The sequence below is a fragment of the Labeo rohita genome, chromosome 23 (genome assembly GCF_022985175.1).
Source record: "Labeo rohita strain BAU-BD-2019 chromosome 23, IGBB_LRoh.1.0, whole genome shotgun sequence".
Classification (NCBI taxonomy): Eukaryota; Metazoa; Chordata; class Actinopteri; order Cypriniformes; family Cyprinidae; genus Labeo; species Labeo rohita.
The window spans coordinates 13,252,906-13,275,997 of NC_066891.1; the positions used below are offsets into that span (position 1 = coordinate 13,252,906).

The window sequence follows — 23,092 nt, forward strand, 5'->3', positions numbered from 1 at the left end:
ACTGTAGTGAATAATGAGAAGAATGAGAAAGTGCAGTAAATGATAAAACTGTTTGCACTACAAACCAGTGTGTAATAAATTAAAAAAATATGGTAAGACATACCAGTTAGCAATATAAAGCAGCAAAACGAGCCATTTTGTACAGCTAGAAATATCTAGAAGCGAACGACACAGGAAGCCAGACCCAATTTACAAATGGCCGCGCCCACTCTTAGGAAAAAATAAGGTGGATTAAAAGCTGATTATTAGTGATTATTAGTATTATTTAGGTGCTGAAATGAATGTTTTATGTAAATTATGTGTGTTTTTGTTTTTTCTAGATGCATCTTAACGATGAAGGATTTCCAGGTCATAGGCTGGAGAAGCAAGGAACCGTGAGTACTGAGAAGCATTCAGAGTGTTTTCAAACAGGTTGTTTATATACACCCCATCTTCCATTGGTCAGACAAACAGGAAGTGCAGCCCCAAACCCTTGCCATTGGTTCAGCCATTGTTACTAATATACTACTAATGGAATGGTCAAACAAACAGATCAGTGTTTTGATAGCGCCACAGTGTTTACACTTTTCAGGGAAATCAATCTACGCCTTTAAATCTTAGGTGAGGTTATTTTCAGCCCATGCTGAAACCATTATAATTTCATCTAAGCACCCAAAACATGCTGATAGTGTTAACTCCACTTGTAAATATTTGGCAAACCCTAAACACCGTATGCCAGAATGTTTGTTTGTACTGCGGGTTGAGTGCAGCAGAAAGACGCCTATTTCAGACCATAACAAGGATATCACTCTGTCATTAAGTACATTGTGTGGATAAAAACAACTTCTGATATCATATGTGGCAGGACAAAGGCGTAGTAAAACAGAAATGATAGCTGCTTTAAACAGGAACATGGACTTGCATCAACATCAACACTGGCATACACACTCCTTGATACTTAAGGTCAAAATTGAAGTCCATTTTCAAACTTCACGTTCTTTTTTTTTTTTTTTTAATGTGCTTTGGCTCCATATCCATCATGTTGGAGTTGATCACTGGCAACTCTTGTTGTGTATGTTAACCTGCTAAAAGTCAAGTCAAGCAGCATTTGACCAAATATGGTTATTGTGTCTTACTTGCTCTGTCTCTTCTTCGTACTCTTTCCAGGCTGTCCCGGGACATATCATCCCAATTCAGACCCTCTGTGTCCCACGGGCGTTGTTTCCCTGTTTTCTGCTCCTGTGTCACACTCAGGTGCTCAATACCCTCCGAGCTCTATGACCAAAGATGGACAGTCATAAATTAGACTTAAAATGTGTATTTTCAGCTGTCGGTATATATCATGACATATATCAATTACTTTTAATTACCCAGTCTCATGGCAATTTGTGTCATCAGCAGAATTTTCAATATATTTCAATAGGGAGTCATTTTTGTGCCTGCACCATGTTTTTCTTTCTGCCACTGCAACATATTCGGTAATTTCTGATATAACGTTATTTTACTTACACAATTTAGACGTGTTTGAGCACCTAATCCAATCCCACCCATAAACCTACCCATTTGTATATTATATAAAACACAAGATATAACAGGTACACATGACAACAAACGCTGTTTATTTTAAAGTAAAAAAATACCAAGTGTTTCGAGGTAAACCGATTGATTTGTGCGAAGAACGCATGCAAAAACGATCACCGTCTCCATACACAATATGCCGTAAAACCGTCTGTTTACCGTGCACATTCAAAACTGGCACCCGAGGAAGTAAACATTACGTCAGCTTTGATTGTGAAATGGCATTGGCTCTAGTGTGTCTTGTGCCTAATTGTGTCATTAGGTCAGCTTAGATTCTTGCACCGATCCCTATTAAAATACATTACATTGAAAATCGTGCTGAGTGACACGAAAAAAAGGGGAAATTTGTGTCTGTGAACACGAATCAATAGATTAAAGAGACCTTCGTTCATCTTCAGAACACAAATTGAGATATTTTTTATAAAATCCGAGAGCTTTCTGACCCTCCATAGAGAGCAACACAACAACCACGTTCAAGGCCCAGAAAGGTAGTATGGACATCGTCAAAACGCAGAAGCCTGTCGCACCGAAAGCGTGTGGGCAGCGCGCCAAAATTCGGAGGTGTTTCACTACGGGCGTCCCAAGTTCGAATCCCGTATCGAGGACCTTTCCTGATCCCGTCCCCCTCTCTCTCCCACTTTGCTTTCTGTCAGCTCTTCATTGTCCTATCCTACCAAATCAAAAAAAAAAAAACGTAGCTGGCTTTCTGACAAAGAACTTAGATGCGCTGTGCCTTGTCTCTAAAACAAAGGAAGACGCACGCTGTACATAAAACAGTCTTCATGAACACGTCTGAAGATTTCAACAGAGAGGATGACTTGCAATTTTTTGCCCAGCCTCACTTATTTGAACCCGAATATACAGACGATTAACTAAGAGAGATGGACGTTCAGATCAAAGACTGTTATGGAAGAAAATAAATTGTTGAATAAAGCCATTGTATGTGTTTTCTTTGCGCGCAAAAAAGTATTCTCTTAGCTTCTCTTAACATAATGTTTGAACCATGAATGAATCTTTTGGTACCTCACGATTAGATTAAAAATCGATTCACGATTTTTCATCAAATTTATTGTGCACACTAGACGTCAAATGCACCGGTATTTTGATATTTTGATACAAAAACACACCAGTCTATAGTATTGGTATTCCTGACTTAAGAAATCAGTATTTCCTATTAACTATTAACTTCCTAATAAATCAAAAATATTTTACACTTCCCATTAGGGACTCCAAATACCGTGTCGGAAAGGAAATTATGTATACTACCAAACCCTAAAGAGAATAAATAGGAGATGGGAAGAAAATTTATATTTCAGTGCTTCCACTAGCAATTATATCATTGGGTAATTGTACAGTATATAAATTGACAGCATCAGGGAGCCGTTATTAATACGCGGTGCATTGAAATCGCTTATGAACGCGAGCTTGTTTTTTACTTTCACTTTTAAAATTCGCTCTCACATATACTCCGTGTTTACAATGGAGCGGCAGTACTTACCACACATTTTACAAGTTTATATGTTTGTCAATAGTGCTCGGGATCTGCAAATCATTCGCCATCGTCCTGTCAGTAATCCCCCCTTACTCTGCATGTGGTAAGTGAACAAGTAATGTAACAGGCTAACTTACCGCTAGCAAGCATCTAACCATTTCCCTTTAGTGGCTCAGTAGAACGTGTTGTTCGTTTTCCATCCGAATACACTGCTCTCACCAGGGTTGGCAGGTTTTCACAACAAAAACCGCCCATTTGCTACTCAAAACTACCCCAAAACTAGCCCAATCGCGTTTCGAGGAGGTCCCTGTTAAAAATCGTGTTCTGGGGATAAAACACAAGTATTTTTGTCAGGGTTCCCCAGGTAAACTGGTATTTCAGGGGCGAAATATGACGTTATCGGGGTCGATTCAACCCGCGGACATCAAAAACAACCCGCCGCAAGAGTGTTAAAGTAGCCCAATTCCACGGGAAAACGACGGACTTGGCAACACTGGCTGTCACAGATGAGTTTCACCTTTTTGTTCCGACAACATCATGTCATTATTATTATATTAGCTAGACAATCGATTTTTGAAATGTGTGGATCGGTACGAATCGCTAGAGGACTGAATCGTGATTCATAATGTGAATCAATATTTTTCCACCCATACTATTTTAACAATGTCTTTACTACCTTTCTGGGCCTTAAATGTTTCAGTTGCATTGCTGTTGCAAGGTACTCTTGGATTTCATCAAAAACATCTTATTTTGTGTTACGAAGATGAACAAAGGTCTTAAGGGTTTGGAACGACATTAAGGTGAGTAATTAATGACAGAATTGTAATTTTTAGGTGAACTATCCCTTTAATTAATCATAAATTTAGTATGTTTTCAGTATTGCTCTCTTTGCCCTATCTAGGTTGAGCCATAACAATTCCTGAAGCCTGCCAATAAATATTTTTTGGAAAGAAATATTTAAGGGACTAAAAGGTTGGCTATCACTGCAAGATTTTATTTTCATAACAATAATGTTTTGGTGATTGTTTATCCAGTAGACTGATAGTGAAATGGTACTTTATGTACTTTATATATGTCACATTTACTTCTATGTTCTTAGCAGAAGGTTTCCTACCAACCAGTCTTAACATTCCTCATGCAAATGTTTTTCTCTTCAGACTTTATTTTGGCAAGGGCAGTGGAACTAAAAACGCAAAAGAGTGGTATTTTAAACCCTCTGCATTGTTGCTCTTAAACTATTTGCACTGTATATATATATACATACATACATGTTAAAAATATTCAAAATTTTTCTTAATGTTCTTATGATGTCTTTGTGTGACAGGTTGACCAGAGTGGTCTAAAAAAAAAAAAAACATGATTGATAGAAAAAAAATTGTAAATTTTTGAAAAAACAGTAAACAGCCAGTCAGACCTACAGCTTGACAGCTATTTTGAGTAGACGGCATGCATGTGTTTGTTTATGAGGCGATGGCTTAATCAGCGCTAGTTTCCTGTGCCTGCAAGTGTTCTAAATTTCTCCTAAACACCCAGGAGAGTGTCTTTCGTCTGTCAGTGCAACCCGTCACGGCGCTCTTGCATAGTTTTCCTCCGAAATGCTTCTGTCATTCTCTGACTGACTTCATTGTTTATCCCTCCATTCTTTCCCTATCTGTGATATGTTCTTCGTTAGATGCCATTGTTATGACATGATTTTAAACATGGATGCTGACAAACAAAGGCCCATTTAATCTTCATATCAACTGTTCTTCTGAAACAGTACACATGTACAGAGGAAGGACACAATTCACATTTAAAGTTCATCTGTCATTTCTTTTCCTCAGATTTACAAATACACAATCTGGAGCACGTCTGCAAATAAAACTGGCACACAATAATTGCAGAACTCAAGCCAGTTCGATTGGAAGACCAACAATAAGCTTATCGTTATATCTATCGTGCATCTTTTTCTGATTTCACTGGCCGTTAATCTTTATCATCTCTGGAAAAATAACAGGAACCGCTCGGTGAATTACGATTATGACCACGCTAACAGTAAATTTAAAATGCATGTGAACTGTTCTCAAACACCAGCTGTCGTTCATTATTTAGAGTTAGATGCAAATCATTTTCACATATATCAAAGCAAATGCTACTTTAAATGAAACTTAAAACCTCTCAAAGCACAGAATACAAAATTATGACAGACGTAATTGTGCAATAGTCACACATGTGTTGCATTAGTATAGTTTACAAACCAGCAACTTAGTACAAAGTTGAAAGGCCACAGAGGTCACTCACCCACTTCTGATTGGGTATCGCCAGAGATGTCAGCATATCCGCCATAGCGCCCAAAATCTGATCGGTTCGTCCCTGGTTCTTTGGAAGAGACTTCATATTCCAGCAGAAGCCTCTGTCTATGTGAATCTGCTTGTCGATATTCCCTCCCTCTTTCAAAATCCCTCTCTGTCTTATGGTTTGTTGTGCCAGAGCTTTGATTCGCAACCCGGCTCCAATTTTGTATGATCCTCTGGAACGCTCTTGCACATAAAAAATGAATTATGGAGGAGGATGGTCTGTTTTTGTCTAGTTTGGACGAAAGACTGCTGTTGTCCAGACTAAAGCGTCTTCTCTGGCTCCTGTCCTTCACACAGGTGGGAAGTTCTTGCGTTGGGTCTCAGTCAGGCCTCTCTCCCCCTCCCCCTAAATCCAGGGTTGTTCCTGAGAGAGGGTTAACCACACCACAGCAAACCGTAAAAAGATAGCTTTCTGTTCTTTCTCCTTTCCTTTCCTTTGAGAAAAGTAACTTGTTTTTGCAAGTTCCCTGGCTTTTGGGACCTTTTGTGAACAGAACATCTAACCGCTCATGAGTCAGCCTTTCTGGATTGTCATTGGCTGCGTGCATCTACCACCCCTTCAGCCGACTCCTCTCCACCCTCTCTACATCAATTTCATCTTCTGTTGTGCCTCCCTTGCACAACACCACACGGATTCTTAGAATAATCCTCAAGTTTCTGTCCTCCTCCTCTATCTCCTACTTCTTTGTCCTCCTCCTTTTCTTCTTGTACTTTCACCATCATTCGCTCTTCTTGTTTCCCATCCGGTCTGAATGGATGATACATGGCTTTTGGCATGGTGCAAGCGTAAAAAGCAGCAAATAACCCAAATAAGGCAGCTGTGCTGGGTTCAGGGCACCGACACAGAAGCTGTCAGATATAATTCATAATGGCTGCCCACTTTAAAACTTACAACAAAGGCTTGAGGGGGAGCAGGCTGCCAGAAATTTCTAAACATGATTCTAATAAAGTGTTTCTCAACTTTTTTGTCTTAATCAGTAAGATTGCATTAAAGGATTAGTTCACCCAAAAATGAAAATACTGGCATTAATTACTCACCCTCATGTCGTTCCAAACCCGTAAGACCTTTGTTTATCTTCGTAACACAAATTAAGATGTTTTTGATAAAATCCGAGAGCTTCCTGACCCTGCATAGACAGAAACGCAACAACACATTCAAACTAAAAAAGGTAGTAAGAACATCATGAAAATAGTCCATGTGACATCATTTGTTCAACCTTAATCTCATGAAGCTACGAGAATACTTTTTGTGCGCAAATAAAACAAAAATATTCACAATTTAATTGATAAATTGTTGAATAAAGTCATTATTTTGGTTTTATTTGCACTCAAAAAGTATTCTAATAGCTTTATAAAATAAGGTTGAACCACTGATGTCACATGGACTATTTTAATGATGTTCTTACTAACTTTCTGGGCCTTAAATGTGTCAGTTGCAGCTGTCTATGCAGGGTCAGAAAGCTGTCGGATTTCATCAAAAATATCTTAATTGGTGTTCTAAAGATGAATGAAGGTCTTACAGGTCTGGAACGGGATAAGGGTCAGTAATTAATGACAGAGTTTTCGTTTTTGGGTGAACTATCCCTTTAAATGAATCAAATCTGACAGTAAAGACTTCTACATTGTTGCAATAAATTATATATTTATATAAATGAAATATAATGATATAAAATAAATTCTATTAATCAAAGAATGTGTTCCAGTTTACACAAAAATATTAAGCAGCACAACTGTTTTCAATCTTGATAATAAGCATATTAGAATGATTTCTGAAGGATCATGTGACACTGGAGACTGCTGTAATGGCTGCTGATAATTCAGCTTTGCCAACATAAGATTAAATTACATTTTAAAATATATTAAAATAGTAAACTGTTAATTTAAATAACTGTAATAATTTTGCTGTTTTACTGTATTTTTAATCAAATAAATAGTCTTGATGAGCATAAGAGACTTCTTTCAAAAACAAACAAAACACTTCGAACAGTAGTGTCTCATGTTATATATATTATTATTCATAAGTCTCAAGTACCCCTTTATCAACATCATTTCAGACTTGTGTCCATTTTATGATATGATGCTGGATATGGAATATGTAATGTAATGTAAATGCATTGTCATTAATATTAATATAATTAAAGTCACTTCTACACCAAAAACAACCAATATTGTTAACAAAAACTAAATTGAAAACATTTCATAAAATAAAAAAGCATAATTAAGCAACATAAAAATATAAAAAAACATAAACAACAAACATTAAAAGCAACTGACCCTTCGCAAAAACCCACCCTCCTTAGTTGCTATTGCTATATACGACAAACAATGCTGCTCTCACACTACATATCATGTTCTAACGCAGTGAAAAATACATTGTGGAGCAAAAAGCAGAGCAGGTTACTTGTGGTATGAAACAAGGTCTCGGCTTTAAAATGTTGTCATTTTTTAAGAAATTCAAACAAGTCAGCACCAATAGCCTTGTGTTTAGTGCGCCGACATACAGCGCAAATGCGTTCACGGCGACCAGAGTTTGATTCCTGTCTCGAGGTCCTTTGCCGTTTCAGTCTAGTTTCAGTCCACCAGTTAATCTACTCTCCTGTCTAATTTGTTTGTCGGACAGAATGGCGGATTCACCCTTATGATTGGTCAGATTGCCTGTCAAAGCAGTTTGTGAAAGGTCAATTGGGAAAAAACCCTAAAATATTCGGGCTTTACAGATAACGCTAAAACAAAGTATATTTAAACGACTCTAAATAATGACCACAAATTAATTAAGATACACAGCGTAAAAACCTCTTACAATCCACTGTCAAATTAAATTAAAAATGACAAATCCCACTAGCCACTGCTTTTAACACCTTTAAACATACTTTGGCAGCACTGAAATACTAAATAAATATAAATATACTGAAAAAACTAAACAAAACCTAACTTTTTTCATCAAGTAGCATATGTATTCTGCTAGAAATCACTCATCAAATTATCCCACCAAAAAAAAAGGCTTTGTTTACTTTTGTCTAGAACCTGTGCGAGACCCATGCTTACTTTAGCCTCGATATTTTCCAGGTTAAATGAATGACCGTGTCATGATACACTTACTTGGGTGGCCCACAATATATATGCGTGCTTTTCTGAGCAGAGCAGACATACACATTCCTGAGTCTGCTGCTCATTCCCTCTTCACCTGGCCTCAAGTCAAGACACACGTTTATACAATTACAAATGTTAGTCTATTCTATCTCTCTCTCTCTTATTACAGCCCAAACCAAACACAGTTTTGAGTCGGATTTTCATCTAGACAGATTCCTCTGTGATAGTATATATGTTCATAGACGCTGAGAGTGAAAGAAGAGGAGGATGGTGGAAAGCGGAACGTGATCCGCCTGAGCCCCTCCGAGCTGGAGCCAAACAGTGTAAAGATGGGCTTGGAAACACTGCCAAGAGTCTAATAATAACTCTGCACATGGCTGTCTTTAGCACTGCTTTTGTGACTAAACTTAGTGCTCAGTAGCCCGTCATCCTGCAAACACTCACCTCATACATGCACACACACACAGACATCATATGGAACTAATAAAGAGAGCTAGAATGACAAAATCTGACTAGCTAGTGCTAGTCTCTCTGGAACAAACATTAGATGTCAAAAAAAAGTTCATAACATATCATTAGAAGGACATTCAGTACTTTGAACGTAACGGCTGTGTGCTGTATATAATTATGCTATAATTGCACATAATTAGAATTACAATTGGGCACTGTGTGTGTGTGTGTGTGTGTGTGTGTGTGTGTGTGTAAACACAGTTTGTACCGTGACAGACACTGAAACACTGATTTCTTGTTAAGTGTGCGTTCACAAACTCATTAATTACAGCTGTCTCCACGAATATGATGACTTGGAAAGTTAATTTTCATAAAAGTTACGCGTATGAAAGTACACTTAAATTAACCATGTCAAAACTAAGTACTGAACTGCGCTGAGGTCGCTTTTGTGTTGGTACACCGAGTACCCTGAGAACACTACATAAACAACACCCGATCTAGTAACAGATGCGGTAATGGTGCAGTCTGCTGCCCTCTGCTGGCTCGATGAGGAATGGGCCCTCTAAAGAGCACTTGTAAAACAGTAAACACTGCGGTATCTAATCTGCGTGGTATTTATATTACCAGAACACATTTTAACCAACACATATCAGATTTCTCTTCTATTAAATCTCTCTCGCCTCTAGTGGAGAGAGTCACCCCACTTGAATGATCTTTAAGGTCAGCTGAGCTTCCTCTTTCTCTGCCTCATTTCCTGAGTCTTTGCACTGCAATAACTCTTCTGCTTCAGGTCAACAGTCTGAGAAAATAACTGTGGCCGCACATCACCTCTCTACATGCTCTCCAGATTCCAGAACTCATCCAGCAAGCTGACGTGATCCTGCTCTAAACTACCTGAAGGTTTGGCTGGTTTTGCTTTGCACTGAACAAACACTTTACACACAGGTTCTGTATGGGCTTACTATCATACTCATGAAGCCAGGATCATATAGGCTAACTGTATTTTTAAAGTGATATTTTGCATATAAAGAAATGAGGATAATAACTTGCACTTATTTGTGTTTTTGGTCTCATTGTGGTCTTAAATGGAGAACTCCCTGGTGAAAAAACCAGCATATGCTGGTAGGTATGTTTTGATGCTGGAATGCTGGTTAGGTAGGTTTTGATGCTGGTTGAAGCTGGTCCTTTGCTGGTTTTTGCTGGTCATGTTGCTGGTCAAGGACCAGCATGAACCAGCAAAGGACCAGCATAAACCAGCTAAGGACCAGCATAAACTAGCAAAGGACCAGCTTAAACCAGCATCAAAACATACCTACCAGCATATGCTGGTTTTCACCAGGGCTATGAATGGAAATCCGTGTTTATGAGAATGAATTACATGCTACTGACTACGGAGAATTTGAAATGATTGTTCGAGTTGGAACCGGGCTGCTATAAATAGAGAAACAGTGGATTTAGTAAAAATTGGTTTCCATCTGGAATACACCATTCCAATCACTCGCGTTTGTTTTGTTCCGATTTTTCATTCCGAGGCCCTCATGACGTGGGCCAGAATGTATTTTGTGGCTAACCAGCAAACGTGTCAGCCCCATTTGTTAGATAAACATAATTGAATTTGAAATCCTTGTACTTTGTCTGTTTGTTCTTGTGGTTTTTCACGATACTATGATGTCATGCATAAGTGCCCTACTTTAAGAGTTTCTGCTTTCACAGTATGATGAAAGTTTAGAGAAGTGAATATGAAGAACACTGGTCCTCACTAATTATTTCATACATTTTGTGTATTTATGTGGGCAGAAAATGTTCTTCCTTCAAAGTCACAGTGGATGAATAAGGCCTTTGGGAGTGTGTGAGTTTTGTATGCACTTGTTGGTTTTAAATATATGCATTTAGAATACATTTTATGTCAAGACAGGTCAATTGTATTTATGTAGTGCTTTATATAATACAGACTGTTTTAAAGCAGAAAAGTTTTAACAATTATAAAATTACTTACATTTCAGCTCTACAGAAGGCAGTCATCATTGTTTACGTCAGGTCAGTTTAATGAGAAATTGATTAAGTTCAATGGCAGATGTTAAAGTTTGTCAATTATGAAACAAATTCTATCCAGCTATAAAAGCAGCTCTCTACAGAATATTAATCTTATTCAGATAAACTGTGTTTGGTGTTGATTCAATTCCATTTAGTCACTGTGGCAATGTTGCAAAGCTTCCTCAATAATGTAACAACTTCAAAGGCAGCTCTCCCGAAGACAAATTGTCATTATCCAGTTCAGTTCTCATAGAAGTGTCAGGTTAGTTCTTATCCAGTATTTTCAGTGCAGTCAAATCGATAATATTTGGGAAAGCTGATTCTCTTTTAAGCCTCCTTTTAAGCTCCAACAATTTCTCCTCTGACCTGACAGTGCAAACCTATTATGATTTCAGCACGAAAGCACTTGTACACACATTTTAAGTGCTAATATATGCATACCAGGGTCAGAAAATTATTTTTTTAATTAAGGGGCAATATTTGCTACCTGGAATTGATTTCCAGGGGTATTTTTTACATTTGTGAGAGTGATTTTTATATCACCTTATTATTATAATCACCATACTATGTCAAATACTTTTATTCACCCAGTTACTTTAATCAATAGTTTAAACTGTTGTCAATATAGACAGTTTGAACTCTAAAATACATGTAAAAAAACAGGAGCTCATAGGGCTGCAATATTATGTCAAAAATCATTATTGTAGATTCATTATTAGATTAGATTATTTATTAAAATTTATATTGTAATAATGATTATTAATATCGATATAGAAAACAATATAAAAACATTTTTGTTTCGTGTCTGCATTTTGGACACGTCACTTTCTGGCTTTACAGATAAACATGTCAGTCCATAGTCTAGCGCAAGTTTTGCAAAAACAGCCATTATAATTACTGAAACTACAAAATTAATCTTTTATTTACATTGTATCTGCACGGTGTGTTAACTCGTCACATACTGACGCTTGGTCAGGACGTCATTTTTCGACGTGCAGTGTACAATCTCTGTACATGACTTTGTTCCGTCATTGATTGAACTATACAGCTTACATATCATGCTTATATGACACACAGAACTTATAGAATATGCATTTACATGTTCATTTAAAACTATTATGTTTAAACAGTTAACTCACTTTCCCCATTTCTGCTTACCTTTAACCTTCCTCATGTTCTTCCTCTAAATGATATTTTCCTTGGCTAAAGCAGAACAGAAACAGAAATAAATAATAATATTCTGAACAGAATTTTGAGATTTTAAAAGGGGGTTGACCTCAAATTGTACACAGCAAACTCTTAAATATGTTATCTTTTGAAAACTTGGCATGAAAATAAAGTTTCTACCCGTTATTTTGTAATACTTAACATGTGTATCTCTATTAAGCACGCGTACTCAACACATCTACGGGCAGTTTCTGATTGGCCAATGCATTCCTAAGCTCAACAGAAACGTGTTTGAATGGTCATATGGCTCAACGCTGCACACAACAGTGCTGAAAAACAATCGGATGTATCTAAATGTAATTCCGGAAATTGACACATTTCATTAATTTTACACATTTTATTTTAATCGCAACAGCCGTACTATATTGTTTAAATGTGCAGGGGCATTTTTTGCCCCTTTGACCTGAATTCATGGGGCATTTTTGTTCATTTTGGTGGCATTTTTGCCACAAGCTCTCGTTAATTCCCGACCCTGGTGCATACACCCCTATGTGAATGAGATGCTTTGTTTAAAGTGAATCATAATTTGAGGGGATTTTGGAAGTTCCTTAAAACAAGGACAGAACTGAATTAAAAGGAACTGAAGGAAGTGAATTACAATTACCTTAAGTACATGTCATGCATGGAAATGATTAGATTTTCATCTAATTGGTTACACATCCACATGGCCTAAAATAACAAGTGCCTTCACTGATAGGCCAAGAAACAGTTATGATATTGGAACAGATTAATCACAGTTGGTTAATTTCGGTTTCAGCCCCTCTGATTTTTCACGTGACTGCTGTAAGATGAGCGGTGCTTGGCTGTAAGATGTGTGGCATGAAGTGTTACCTGGGCTTCTCTGATATGCTTAAGCTTGTTTTAATTGGCTAAACTCTACCACATTCTGATCCATAGCTATTTCAGGGCATGTAAGACACAAGCGGTTTGAAGACGTGCCAGGCATAAACAGGAAAGGAACAATACAATACAACTCACTAGAAAATCAATTAGTGGCAGGATGAATGTAAGTTCATAATACTCTTCCCAGTGAACACATGCTGTGTGAGGTTTACTGTTTTAAGGATTTTAAGTGTACAATTCTTTAGTGCTTGTACTGTGCAACACAAATCTGCAATAAAATCCCTAGTTAACAGTGAAATAGTTTGTTGCTCTCAATAAGAAAGGACCAAAGAGAAACATGCCAGCTCAAACTGGAGAAATGAAGCAGTGGCAACCTTACAACCACAGACTCTTGGCAGCTGCCATTTCTGAATGTTAATCCACAAATCTTCTGTAATCAGGATGAGTGAACATGCCTGTCTTAACAGAGCACCTGTGTCAAGATTTGGAAGGATTCTTCAGTGATCGGAGGCCTAAGTGTCCGATCAGATGGCTGGGAGGAGGGGACAGGCAGGGACACGGCTCTGTCCTGTGGGATCAGACAGTCTACAGTAAGAATCCATACTGGGAGGACTAAACAGACACAGCAGAAGCAATGATCTGATCACCCAGAGAGACGTGGACAACACTAAAACATCTTCTGAGCACTTTTAATGGTGAGATACAATAGGTGTGCTTATTGATTCGGTGCATATAGATTTTTGAAAGCTTGGGGAAACGAGTGTAATTGCTGAAAGGGTACATAAAGTGTTACAACAGAGAAGAACAATTGACAAAAGTTTATAGAAACAACATAGATTTTGCCTATAAGCTTAAAATAATGTTTGGCTATTTCAAAATGTTATTTTTATTATTTATTTATGCATTTTAAGCAAAATTGTATGGAAATTGTGAGTGCCCTCATCGTGCAATACAAAAATGTAACAAGATGAACAATGTGGAATCACTCCCAAAATCAGTTTTTAACTGGGCGGTCTCTTGGGGATCCTTAAATATATTGCATGGGCTATAACAGGAAGTAAATAAGACATTTTTAACTTGTAAATTAGGAGAAGGGAGGGAGTTTTACCTCCTATTTGTAATGTTTATGTGGACCTGCATCACAAATTTAATTTATTCTGTTTTGGGATGTTTCCAGGTAATATAATGCTTAATAAGCATAAAATAAGTTAAAATTGATGTATCTGTGCAGATGTTGCATATGGGAGCCAAACTGTTGGAAACCACGTGTCAAAATACCTTTAAATGCCCTATGGTGTGACGTGTGGTGTAATAATCTACACTTAAATTTGGAATACTTAAAAAGGACCACTGAAACTAAAGGTTGGTTAAAAGTAGACAGTTAACAGAAGTGAAACGACCATCATCTAAAAATATAAACTTTCTCTTAAACAAACATATGTGCATTAAGCTTGACTGGTACTGCAGTATTGTATTTGGGCTGACAGTGGGACAGTGTTATTGTAATTCTATGGTCTGGAGAGCAAAACCAGCATGTGGACAGTGTTGTGGTTCTCAGAGGACAGACTGTTTATGTGGCACTAACAGGGAATGTTTTCCCATCCTCGCTACCCCCTTCTGTCTCTTATTCTCTTCCTCTCTCTCTCTCACACACACACATATATACACAGTGCCTCCATGTCAGTCTGCACTGGTCACTATGCTACCAATGGCTAAATATAGCTGGGAAAGCACTGTGAGAGCAAATATGTTCTTTTTTAAAAGATTCAAACAATGGGACTTTTCATGCATGAGCAAAAATTTACATCAAATTTTGCCTTGCATCTTTTTTTTAATAACACTGCTGCATGTGACTGCACTTTCTATAAAGAAGTAAGAAATTAGCCATTTAGAAGATGCTTTTATTAAAGACTCACACGAGTAACCTGAGGTTAAAAGGATAGTTTGTTCAAAAACTACAATTTGCTGAAAATGTACTCTCAGGAACAATATCGAAACAATCCATTGCTTACCAATGGATCCTCTGTAGTGAATGGGTGCCATCAGAATGAGAGTTAGCTGATAAAAACATCCAAATAATCCACAAGTAAAGCAAAAAGCTCAAAAAGTTGTATGGATTATTATATTTTTATCAGCTGTTGGGACTCTCATTCTGACGGCACCCATTCACTGCAGAAGATCAATTGGTGAGCAAGTGATGTAATGCTAAATTTCTCCAAACCTGTTTCAAGGAAATACAACTCATCTACAGCTTGGATGGCCTGAGGGGGAATAAATAAAGCTGGTTTTCTTTTTCGGATGAACTATGCCTTTAAGTGCCTTCTTTAATGCCTCACTCTGGGCATTCAAAAGTGGGAAGTGGAAATGGTTTTAACTATGATGATTTTGATTAGTCAAGAGTCAGGCCTTGGCTGACACATAAGCAAAAATATTACTCATGAGGTTAACGTGACTAACCGAATCTGCTCTCCTGAGCTATTAGCGCAATATGCTCTTTCCAAACCATTTACAGAATTGCACCAGTGTTCATTTCAGCATATTATTCTCATTAAAAAACCACATTAGGAGAAATTAAAGTCATAATATCAATGTGTTATGCTTGACTTGTGAAATGATTACTCATTTCGCAGTATGCTTAGTTTGGCGTACACTTGCTGACCTTGTTTTCAACATTCCTTTGAATATTTTCAGACAGCCTGAACAAAAGTTCATAGGTTCCTTCTCATTCACATTCATCAAGTCGTTTAAACTTTGTGCTTCGTAAGTTCCGCCTTCGATCAAAATAAATAATAGTAACTATGTTCTCCTGTAATTCTTTACCTATAAATAGCCTTATCCCAGATATAGCTATAGCAAAACCTTGAGCCTGTTACAGCATAGTTAAGTGAAGTTATGCAGATTACCATCTGTCAATCACAACAGCGTTCACCTCAGGTGAGACTCTTCATCCCCTTTAACCCCAAACCGCTCTCTGACTGAGATGTGCCACTGTGCCACCTGTTATAAATTAAATAAAATTAGATTTTAATTGTTTAAATGTAATTACATAATCAAATCCTAAAAGGCCACAAATAGGTACAAAAAGATCACTATACACTCTTAAAAATAAAGGGTGCTTCACGATGCCATAGAAGAACCTTTTTTGTCTAAATGTTTCCATAAAGAACCTTTAACATCTGAAGAACCTTTCTGTTTCACAAGGTTCTTTTTGGCGAAAGAAGGTGCTTAAGATTATAAAAAGGTAAGAAAGAGAAGGTTCTTTGAAGAACTTTGACTGAATGGTTCTTTGTGGAACCAAAAATGGTTCTTCTGTGGCATCGCTGTACACACTTAAAAATAAGGCCTTCAAAAAGTGGCTTTGAGTGAATAGTTTAAAAAAAAAAAAAAACATTCTTTTTAGTGTGAAAAACCTTTAAAAAAATCGAAAGAACCTTTTTTTCACTATAGAGTATGTTTTTTGTGATGGAACGTTTCCATGAATGAGGAATGATGGAACCATTGTTGCCAATTTTTTGTTCCTTGAAGAAAAATTGTTAAGAAAATTAATAAACAATTTTTTTTGGTATTTTTACTTTGTTTCCCAGTACAAAATATCTAAACATACTAAAAACAATACAATTTCGTATTATATAAAGTCATTATGGAACTCTGTAAGTGGCATTTGTGGGAAAAAAAAAAACCAAACAAAAAAAACACTGACACTTTGAAAGAAAGTGAGAAAATTTTTGCACACTCCTTTTTTCTAACTTTAACCATAAACCTCACTGAAATTTGTTAAAGTCCTGGCTTTTTGCATGTTTTTAAATGCAATATGGTGATAAATTTTTGCTTACAAGTGAATTTAAGTTGTTCTGATGTTGTTTAAATAATTTTACTGGTATATGAGACAAAACACATTGCCGTTTAAAAGTTTGGGATCTGTAAGATTTTATTGTTTTTCAAAAAAGTCTTTTTTGCTCATTAAGGCTGTGTCTATTTGATTAAAAATACTGTGATATTGTTAAATATTATTGCAATTTGTCAAATGATCCTATTGAAGTCATTCTAATATGCTAATTAATTATTAATGTTTGTAACAGTTATATAGCTGCTTAATTTTTTTTGGAACCTGTTATACTTTTTTAGGATCCTTTGATGAATAATACATTCAAAAGAACAGCATTTATACAAAATGGAAATCTTTTGTAACAATATACACTACTGTTAAAAGTTTGGGGTCGGGGAAGTATTTCTTTCTGTCTTTGTTTAAAAGAAAATATGGTTAGAAAATACTTCTATTTTGAATAAATACTTTTTTCTTTTTTTTTTTTACTTTTTATTCATCAAAGAATCCTGAAAAAAATATCAAAGGTTCCAAAGAATATTAAGCAGCACAACTGTTTCCAACATTGATAATAAATCAACATATTAGAATTTCTGAAGGATCATGTGACACTGAAGACTGAAGTTATGGCTGATGAAAATTCAGCTTTGCATCACAGAAATAAATTATATTTTAAAGTATATTAAAATAGAAAGCTGTTTTTTATGATCAGATAAATGGAACTTTGATGAGCATTAAAGATTTCTTTTAAAAAATAAATTAATTAATAAATAATAATAAAAACATTTAAAAACTTACTGGTCCCAAACTTTTGAATGGCAGTGTACATTATTTTGAAAAATGTTTTTTGCTCCCTAATTAATGGGGAGGAAAAAATGAGCTCATCTGTACGGCAGTAAATTTTGTTGTGCAATCAAAGGGTGGTTTTAACTTTGCCTTTATCTTCGCAGATTCCATGGAGGGAGCAGTGAGGACGCAGATGATGATGAAGTGCATGCTGAGCGTGTGAGTCCTGGCTCGTGCTGGCCAGATGGCTGAGGTTAAAGTCACGGTGCAGGAAGATCCAAATCTGGGCTCCGGTCCAGATGAGGATGCCTCTGAGTTGTCAGTTTCAGAGGATGATTCAGATTCTGGGAGTGTGCTGTCAGATGACTCCGTGCTCCCTGATTATGAACGGGAAGATGCCAGTGGAGGCTCTGCCAACACCTTGTACCAAGCCTGTGCCAAGAACAATGCGGCAGCCCTCCACAGAGTTCTGGAAAGGGGTGTTACAAGAGACGAAGTCATGGAACTAGACATAAATGGCAGGGTAGGGAGTCAGACGACCTTATCACTCATAAAGCATCATCCATGTAACAGAAATTTGGCTGAGGAGATGGTTTACATCAATTTCTATGCTGGCAAATCTTCTTGTTCTCTGATAGAACGGTCTGATGGTGGCAGTCTCAAAAGGCTTTCTGGATCTCGTGTATGGACTCAACCAGTGCCCATTTCTGGATATCAATCACCAGGATAATGATGGCAACACTGCACTCATGATCGCTGCACAGGCCGGTAGGCTCTTTATTAACACATTAAACAAAAAAAAACAAAAAAAAAAAATCAAAGGTACAAAAGGTACTAATTCCCTCTGTAAATACTGCAGGTTACGTAATCATCCTCACCTACATCCTAAATTTCTTCAGCGGTGTGGACATGGAGCTCCGGGATAACCGAGGCTTCACCGCACTCCTCAAGGCAGTTATGCAAGGCAGCGATGACTGCGTGGCTTCACTGCTCATGGCTGGTATGTTATTTTAAGACTGTAATAAGCAGTTTACAAACTGGCTAGGTTGGACAGGTAAGATCCTGCCAGCTTCCCTTAGGCAATCTGGAAGATGTGAATTGGTGCATATTATTGAAAATCAAGGGTTGCTTTTTCATCGCAGAACATTGCTAAAGTAGAGCAAATCTTTAAAAATAGCTGTAGAACAGCATAAACACAAGGCCTGTTAATGCCAGGTGTTAAAACATTTTTACACTCAATTGTATATGCTATATATTATATACAGTAGTACATACTATATTTCAAAAGAGAATGACAAACCTGATTTAAACAGTACAGTCACAATATAAGCGTGAGCTGGTTTAAAAGATGAACCTGAGGATATTTTCTTTTCTGATCTCTTGGATAATCGTTTAGCCCTCACGGCAAGTAATGGATTAGCCATGTGTGCACTTAACGGTGATTATTTAGACGTGACAACTCACTACACTGTACCTACAACGAAGGCAGTCAACTATCAAAATATCAGTAGGTTTTCACTTATTTAAATACAACCAATTCTACAGTCTTTACAATAATGATGTTATTGTTTGCTCTAATGTGGTGGTCTTGAATTGTATTGCATTTGTAATGGCACAGGACAGGTAAATACTGGTTATTTATTCAAGACTATATGGATATGGATGTTATACCCAAAGTGGCCACTTGGTGGGGTAAAAACAACTTTACCTGTATTTTCTTGTCATACCACCAATTAAATGTTTAAGCTTTTATGCATTTCATACCAAACTAACTATAGCCACAAATTCTACTCAGCTCAACTTTATACTAACTTAATTATTAAAACAATTTTTTAACAAAATAAAGATGATTTTTTGAACTATAATGAAGGACTTTCAGACCGACCTTTTGCATTCCAATTCACAAATTCACATGATTTTTGAAAATTTAAAAAAAAAAAATGAATCATCTGAATATACAGTACTGTGCAAAAGTCGTACGCCACTAGTATTTTCACTAGCTAAAAAATGGTTTAAAGTAAGTTATTTCTATCTATTGCTGTAGTGTGTCAGTAGGAAACATCAGTTTACACTTCCAAACATTCTGTTTGCCATTAATTGTAATAATCTAGTGAGATTTTTGTTTGCGCAGGCAGTCTGACACCAGCCAGTGCTCCACACAGAGATCTGATCTCACCATCATCCAGTCTGTCTCTGGAATGACATGAAGAAACAGAACAACTGAGACAGACTAAATCCAGAAGAACTGTTTCAACATCTCCAAGATGTTTCAAATAACCTACCTGCAAAGCTACCTGAAAAACTCTGCACAAGTGCACCTAGGGCAAAAGCTATTTTAAATGCAAAGGACGGTCACATCAAATGCTGATTTGTTTTAGTTAATAGAAGTTCATTGATAAAGAAAATCTATTTATGACATTGTTTTTGACAGCATCCTCATTTTATGTGCCTAACTGCCTAAAAATTGTAACAGTACTGTAGCTTTGTAGGTGTAGGTCTCTTAAAGCATCTTGGAGATGTTGCCACAGTTCTTCTGGATTTAGTCTGTCTCCGTTTTTTCTGTTTCTTAAGACAGACTGGATTGATTGATGGAGAGATCAGATCTCTGCTTGCACAAGGAGTCTGACAACAGCCTGTGCTCCACACAAAAAATCTCACCGGATTATTACAATTAATGGCAAAATGAATGTTTAGAAATGTAAACTGATATTTCCTACTGACACACTACAGCAAAAGACTGACTTTAACTGATTTTAAACCATTTGTTATCTGATGAAAATACTAGTGGCCTAAGACTTTTGCACAGTACTAAATATACTCATATATATATCAGTATATATCTGAAGTGGTTATATATAAATGTGTGAGTTGATTATTTAATTAGTCTTCCCATTAACGCCATTATATTGTTCATTCAGATTCGCGAACACAAGAGGTGGGATTTATCATATGAACCAACCATAGCCGATCATAACCAGTCATGTCTAATCATATCGGGAGGGAGGCACTGCCTCCTTTCAAGTGACTTTCCCCCATTCATACTCAATTACCCCCCCACCAAACTTTCAGCACGCTTTAGGGGTTTAAAACTCAGTGTGCTCAGGGGAGACGGGAGAAACATGGACTACCATTGTAACTTTACCTGTTGGTGTCGCTGTTGGATAGTTTTACTTTAGATTTGCATAAAAAAAAAATATATATATATATATATATATGGTTATCTGGCTGACAGAATAAATTTTAAAATTTTAGTGTGTATGCAATGAGGAAAAAAGGTAATATGGTCTTCTTATGTCTCTTTTTTGCTAGGAGCTGACATAAATGTTGTGGATGCCACAAGAGGGAAGGACATACGAGAATGGGCTCTGAAGACAGGTCGCTTTGAGACATTGTACAGACTTAGACGGCTGAACACCAGGCCTCAGGCTGAACAATTCTGTGAAACATACGTCCCAGAATGGCCAGATCTGAAGGAGCTTGTGGCCAAGGCCACAGCCACAAAAAGCACTGGACAGAAAGTCGCCCATCGCCTAAAGTCCACGTTCACCTTTAGTTTTCCACATGACCCCCAGGACAATGGCATCATGGACCATATGGTGCGCATAACCACAAGCATCCACAGTCCCTTGGTAGTCACCGGATGCCGCCCTCTGTGTCCATCGAGCCCGCCGGAGATTGGAAAGAAGCGCTTGGCTGTGCCTGAATTGATGCAGATGCACCCTGGGAAAAAGCTTGAGGAACATGTGATGCGACACAGCAATGGCTCCATCTCTGTGGCATCTACCTCTGATTCTTCTGTGTCGCTGGGTTCGTGCTGCTCCGATACAGAGCGGAGAGGCAGCGTGCTCTCCATGGCCTCCAATGGAGTCCGCAAGTTCGTCCCACGCAGCATGGCCCGCCGCAACAGCGTGTTCCCCACCGGCTGCGTCCCCCAAATCAAAGTGACCAAGTCTGGAGATCCAACACCCAAGAAGGAGAAGAAGAAGAAGCTAACGAAAGGTTACTTAGAGCCACCGATATGGAAGTACAAGGAGGCTAAAGAGGAGAGGAAAAAAGAGAAGAAAAAGGAAAAAGCAGATCAAGAGAAAACGGATAAAGGAGCAAAGAAAAAAAGTAAAAAATGAACTTCCAACAGGTTGCCATGATGCTCAGCCATCATTCTTTTAGATCTTTCCTAACTGCTACTAAAAGGGAAACATGTTTGAATGGATGAATATTTTTTTCACAGTCATTTTAAATGAATGGATAGCGGTACAGTACTTCTGATTTATTTATGTAACCTCAAATAAGATTAATACCTCTCCAACAACCAGTAGGCCTATATTTACTTCCATTTTGAACATTTTCACTTCTTTGTTTCAGGTCTTCTCCTTTAAGCCTATGCTACGGCAACATTATTCTTTGTAATGTACAATTTTACAAAAGCCTTTTTTAGCTACACTACCTTTTGGGGTCAGTAAGATTTATTGTAAAATGTATCCGTTTTTAAGTTTTGACTCTTAGGTTCACCAAGGCTTCAGGTGTTCAATACAGTAAAAACAGAAATGTTTCGAAATATTAATACAAGATAAAGTTACTGTTTTCTATTTTAGTACATTTTAAAATGTAACTTATTCCTGTGATGGCAAAGCCAAATTTTCAGCAGCATTTACTCAAGTTTTTAGTGTCACATTATCCTTCAGAAATCAAAAAGTTGGGCTTTTTAATATTTAATTTAATTATTGATGTCTTTAATGTCATTTTTGATCAAAATAATGCATCCTTGATAATTGAAGGTTTTAATTTTTTTATATCATACTGACCCCAGACTTTTTAAACGGTAGTGTATTTGTCCCTGTTCTGTTACTGTCATTTGTATGCATTACACTATTGTGCAAGCACTTTAATAGTTAAAATCTTCTACCATACAGGCAAATTGGTACTTACAATATTTATCTTTCCTCTTTACCTCTATGCAATTACATTTGAAATTAAATGGATGTATGAATTTGTTCTTTATTTTGTTTTTGTTTTTTTTGTGTGTTTGTCTCAGGGAAAGCACTTATTGTGTACATTATAAAGCCAGGCACTAAAATGACCCCTTAAAAAAGCAAAATCTATGTAACACTATTATTACTGGTGTACGCATGATTATCCATCAGACTGCAAGATGGAAATTGTACTGTATAATGCACCAGCCAATATGTTATGTATTCCTGTTTGTTTTGACTGACTATACATTGTTTGTAATATTCTAGTTGGATGAAATATAAAACAAACAACAAAAAGAGACTAATAAACACACATATGTGTGACATGTTATTCTGCACTAATTTAGTTCAATGATATCACTTGAAGTTTAAACCAATCACTAAGCTTAATGTAGGGCTATAATTGGACCAGTAAGGTCAAAAGACAAAAGAGGACAAGTGGACTTGGAAAGTAATCCACTCATTGTGGCCTCCTTACGTAACT

General features: G+C 37.0%; 2 protein-coding genes across 4 annotated transcripts in view; one reads left to right on the forward strand and one right to left on the reverse strand.

Annotated features, from left to right (window-relative positions):
* arhgef25a (Rho guanine nucleotide exchange factor (GEF) 25a) overlaps window positions 1-5,935 on the reverse strand; it is a 100,713-nt gene extending 94,778 nt beyond the window's left edge. The window contains 2 exon segments of the mRNA XM_051096137.1: window positions 1,116-1,254; window positions 5,330-5,935. Coding sequence (XP_050952094.1) covers window positions 1,116-1,254; window positions 5,330-5,425 — 235 coding nt within the window. The 5' untranslated portion in view covers window positions 5,426-5,935.
* A 3,708-nt stretch (window positions 5,936-9,643) lies between these two features.
* ankrd33aa (ankyrin repeat domain 33Aa) lies at window positions 9,644-22,932 on the forward strand. 3 transcript variants are annotated; one of them, XM_051095749.1, is made up of 6 exons: window positions 9,644-9,825; window positions 13,497-13,724; window positions 17,803-18,161; window positions 18,277-18,406; window positions 18,498-18,638; window positions 20,948-22,932. In XM_051095749.1, exons 3-6 carry the CDS (start codon window positions 17,883-17,885, stop codon window positions 21,760-21,762), a joined length of 1,365 nt encoding a protein of 454 aa, XP_050951706.1. In that variant the 5' UTR covers window positions 9,644-9,825; window positions 13,497-13,724; window positions 17,803-17,882; the 3' UTR covers window positions 21,763-22,932. The 3 variants fall into 3 exon arrangements, with proteins under 3 accessions (XP_050951706.1, XP_050951708.1, XP_050951707.1); XM_051095751.1 differs by lacking the exon at window positions 13,497-13,724; XM_051095750.1 differs by lacking the exon at window positions 9,644-9,825 and having other exon boundaries at window positions 11,877-13,724.
* Window positions 22,933-23,092: the final 160 nt, after the last annotated feature.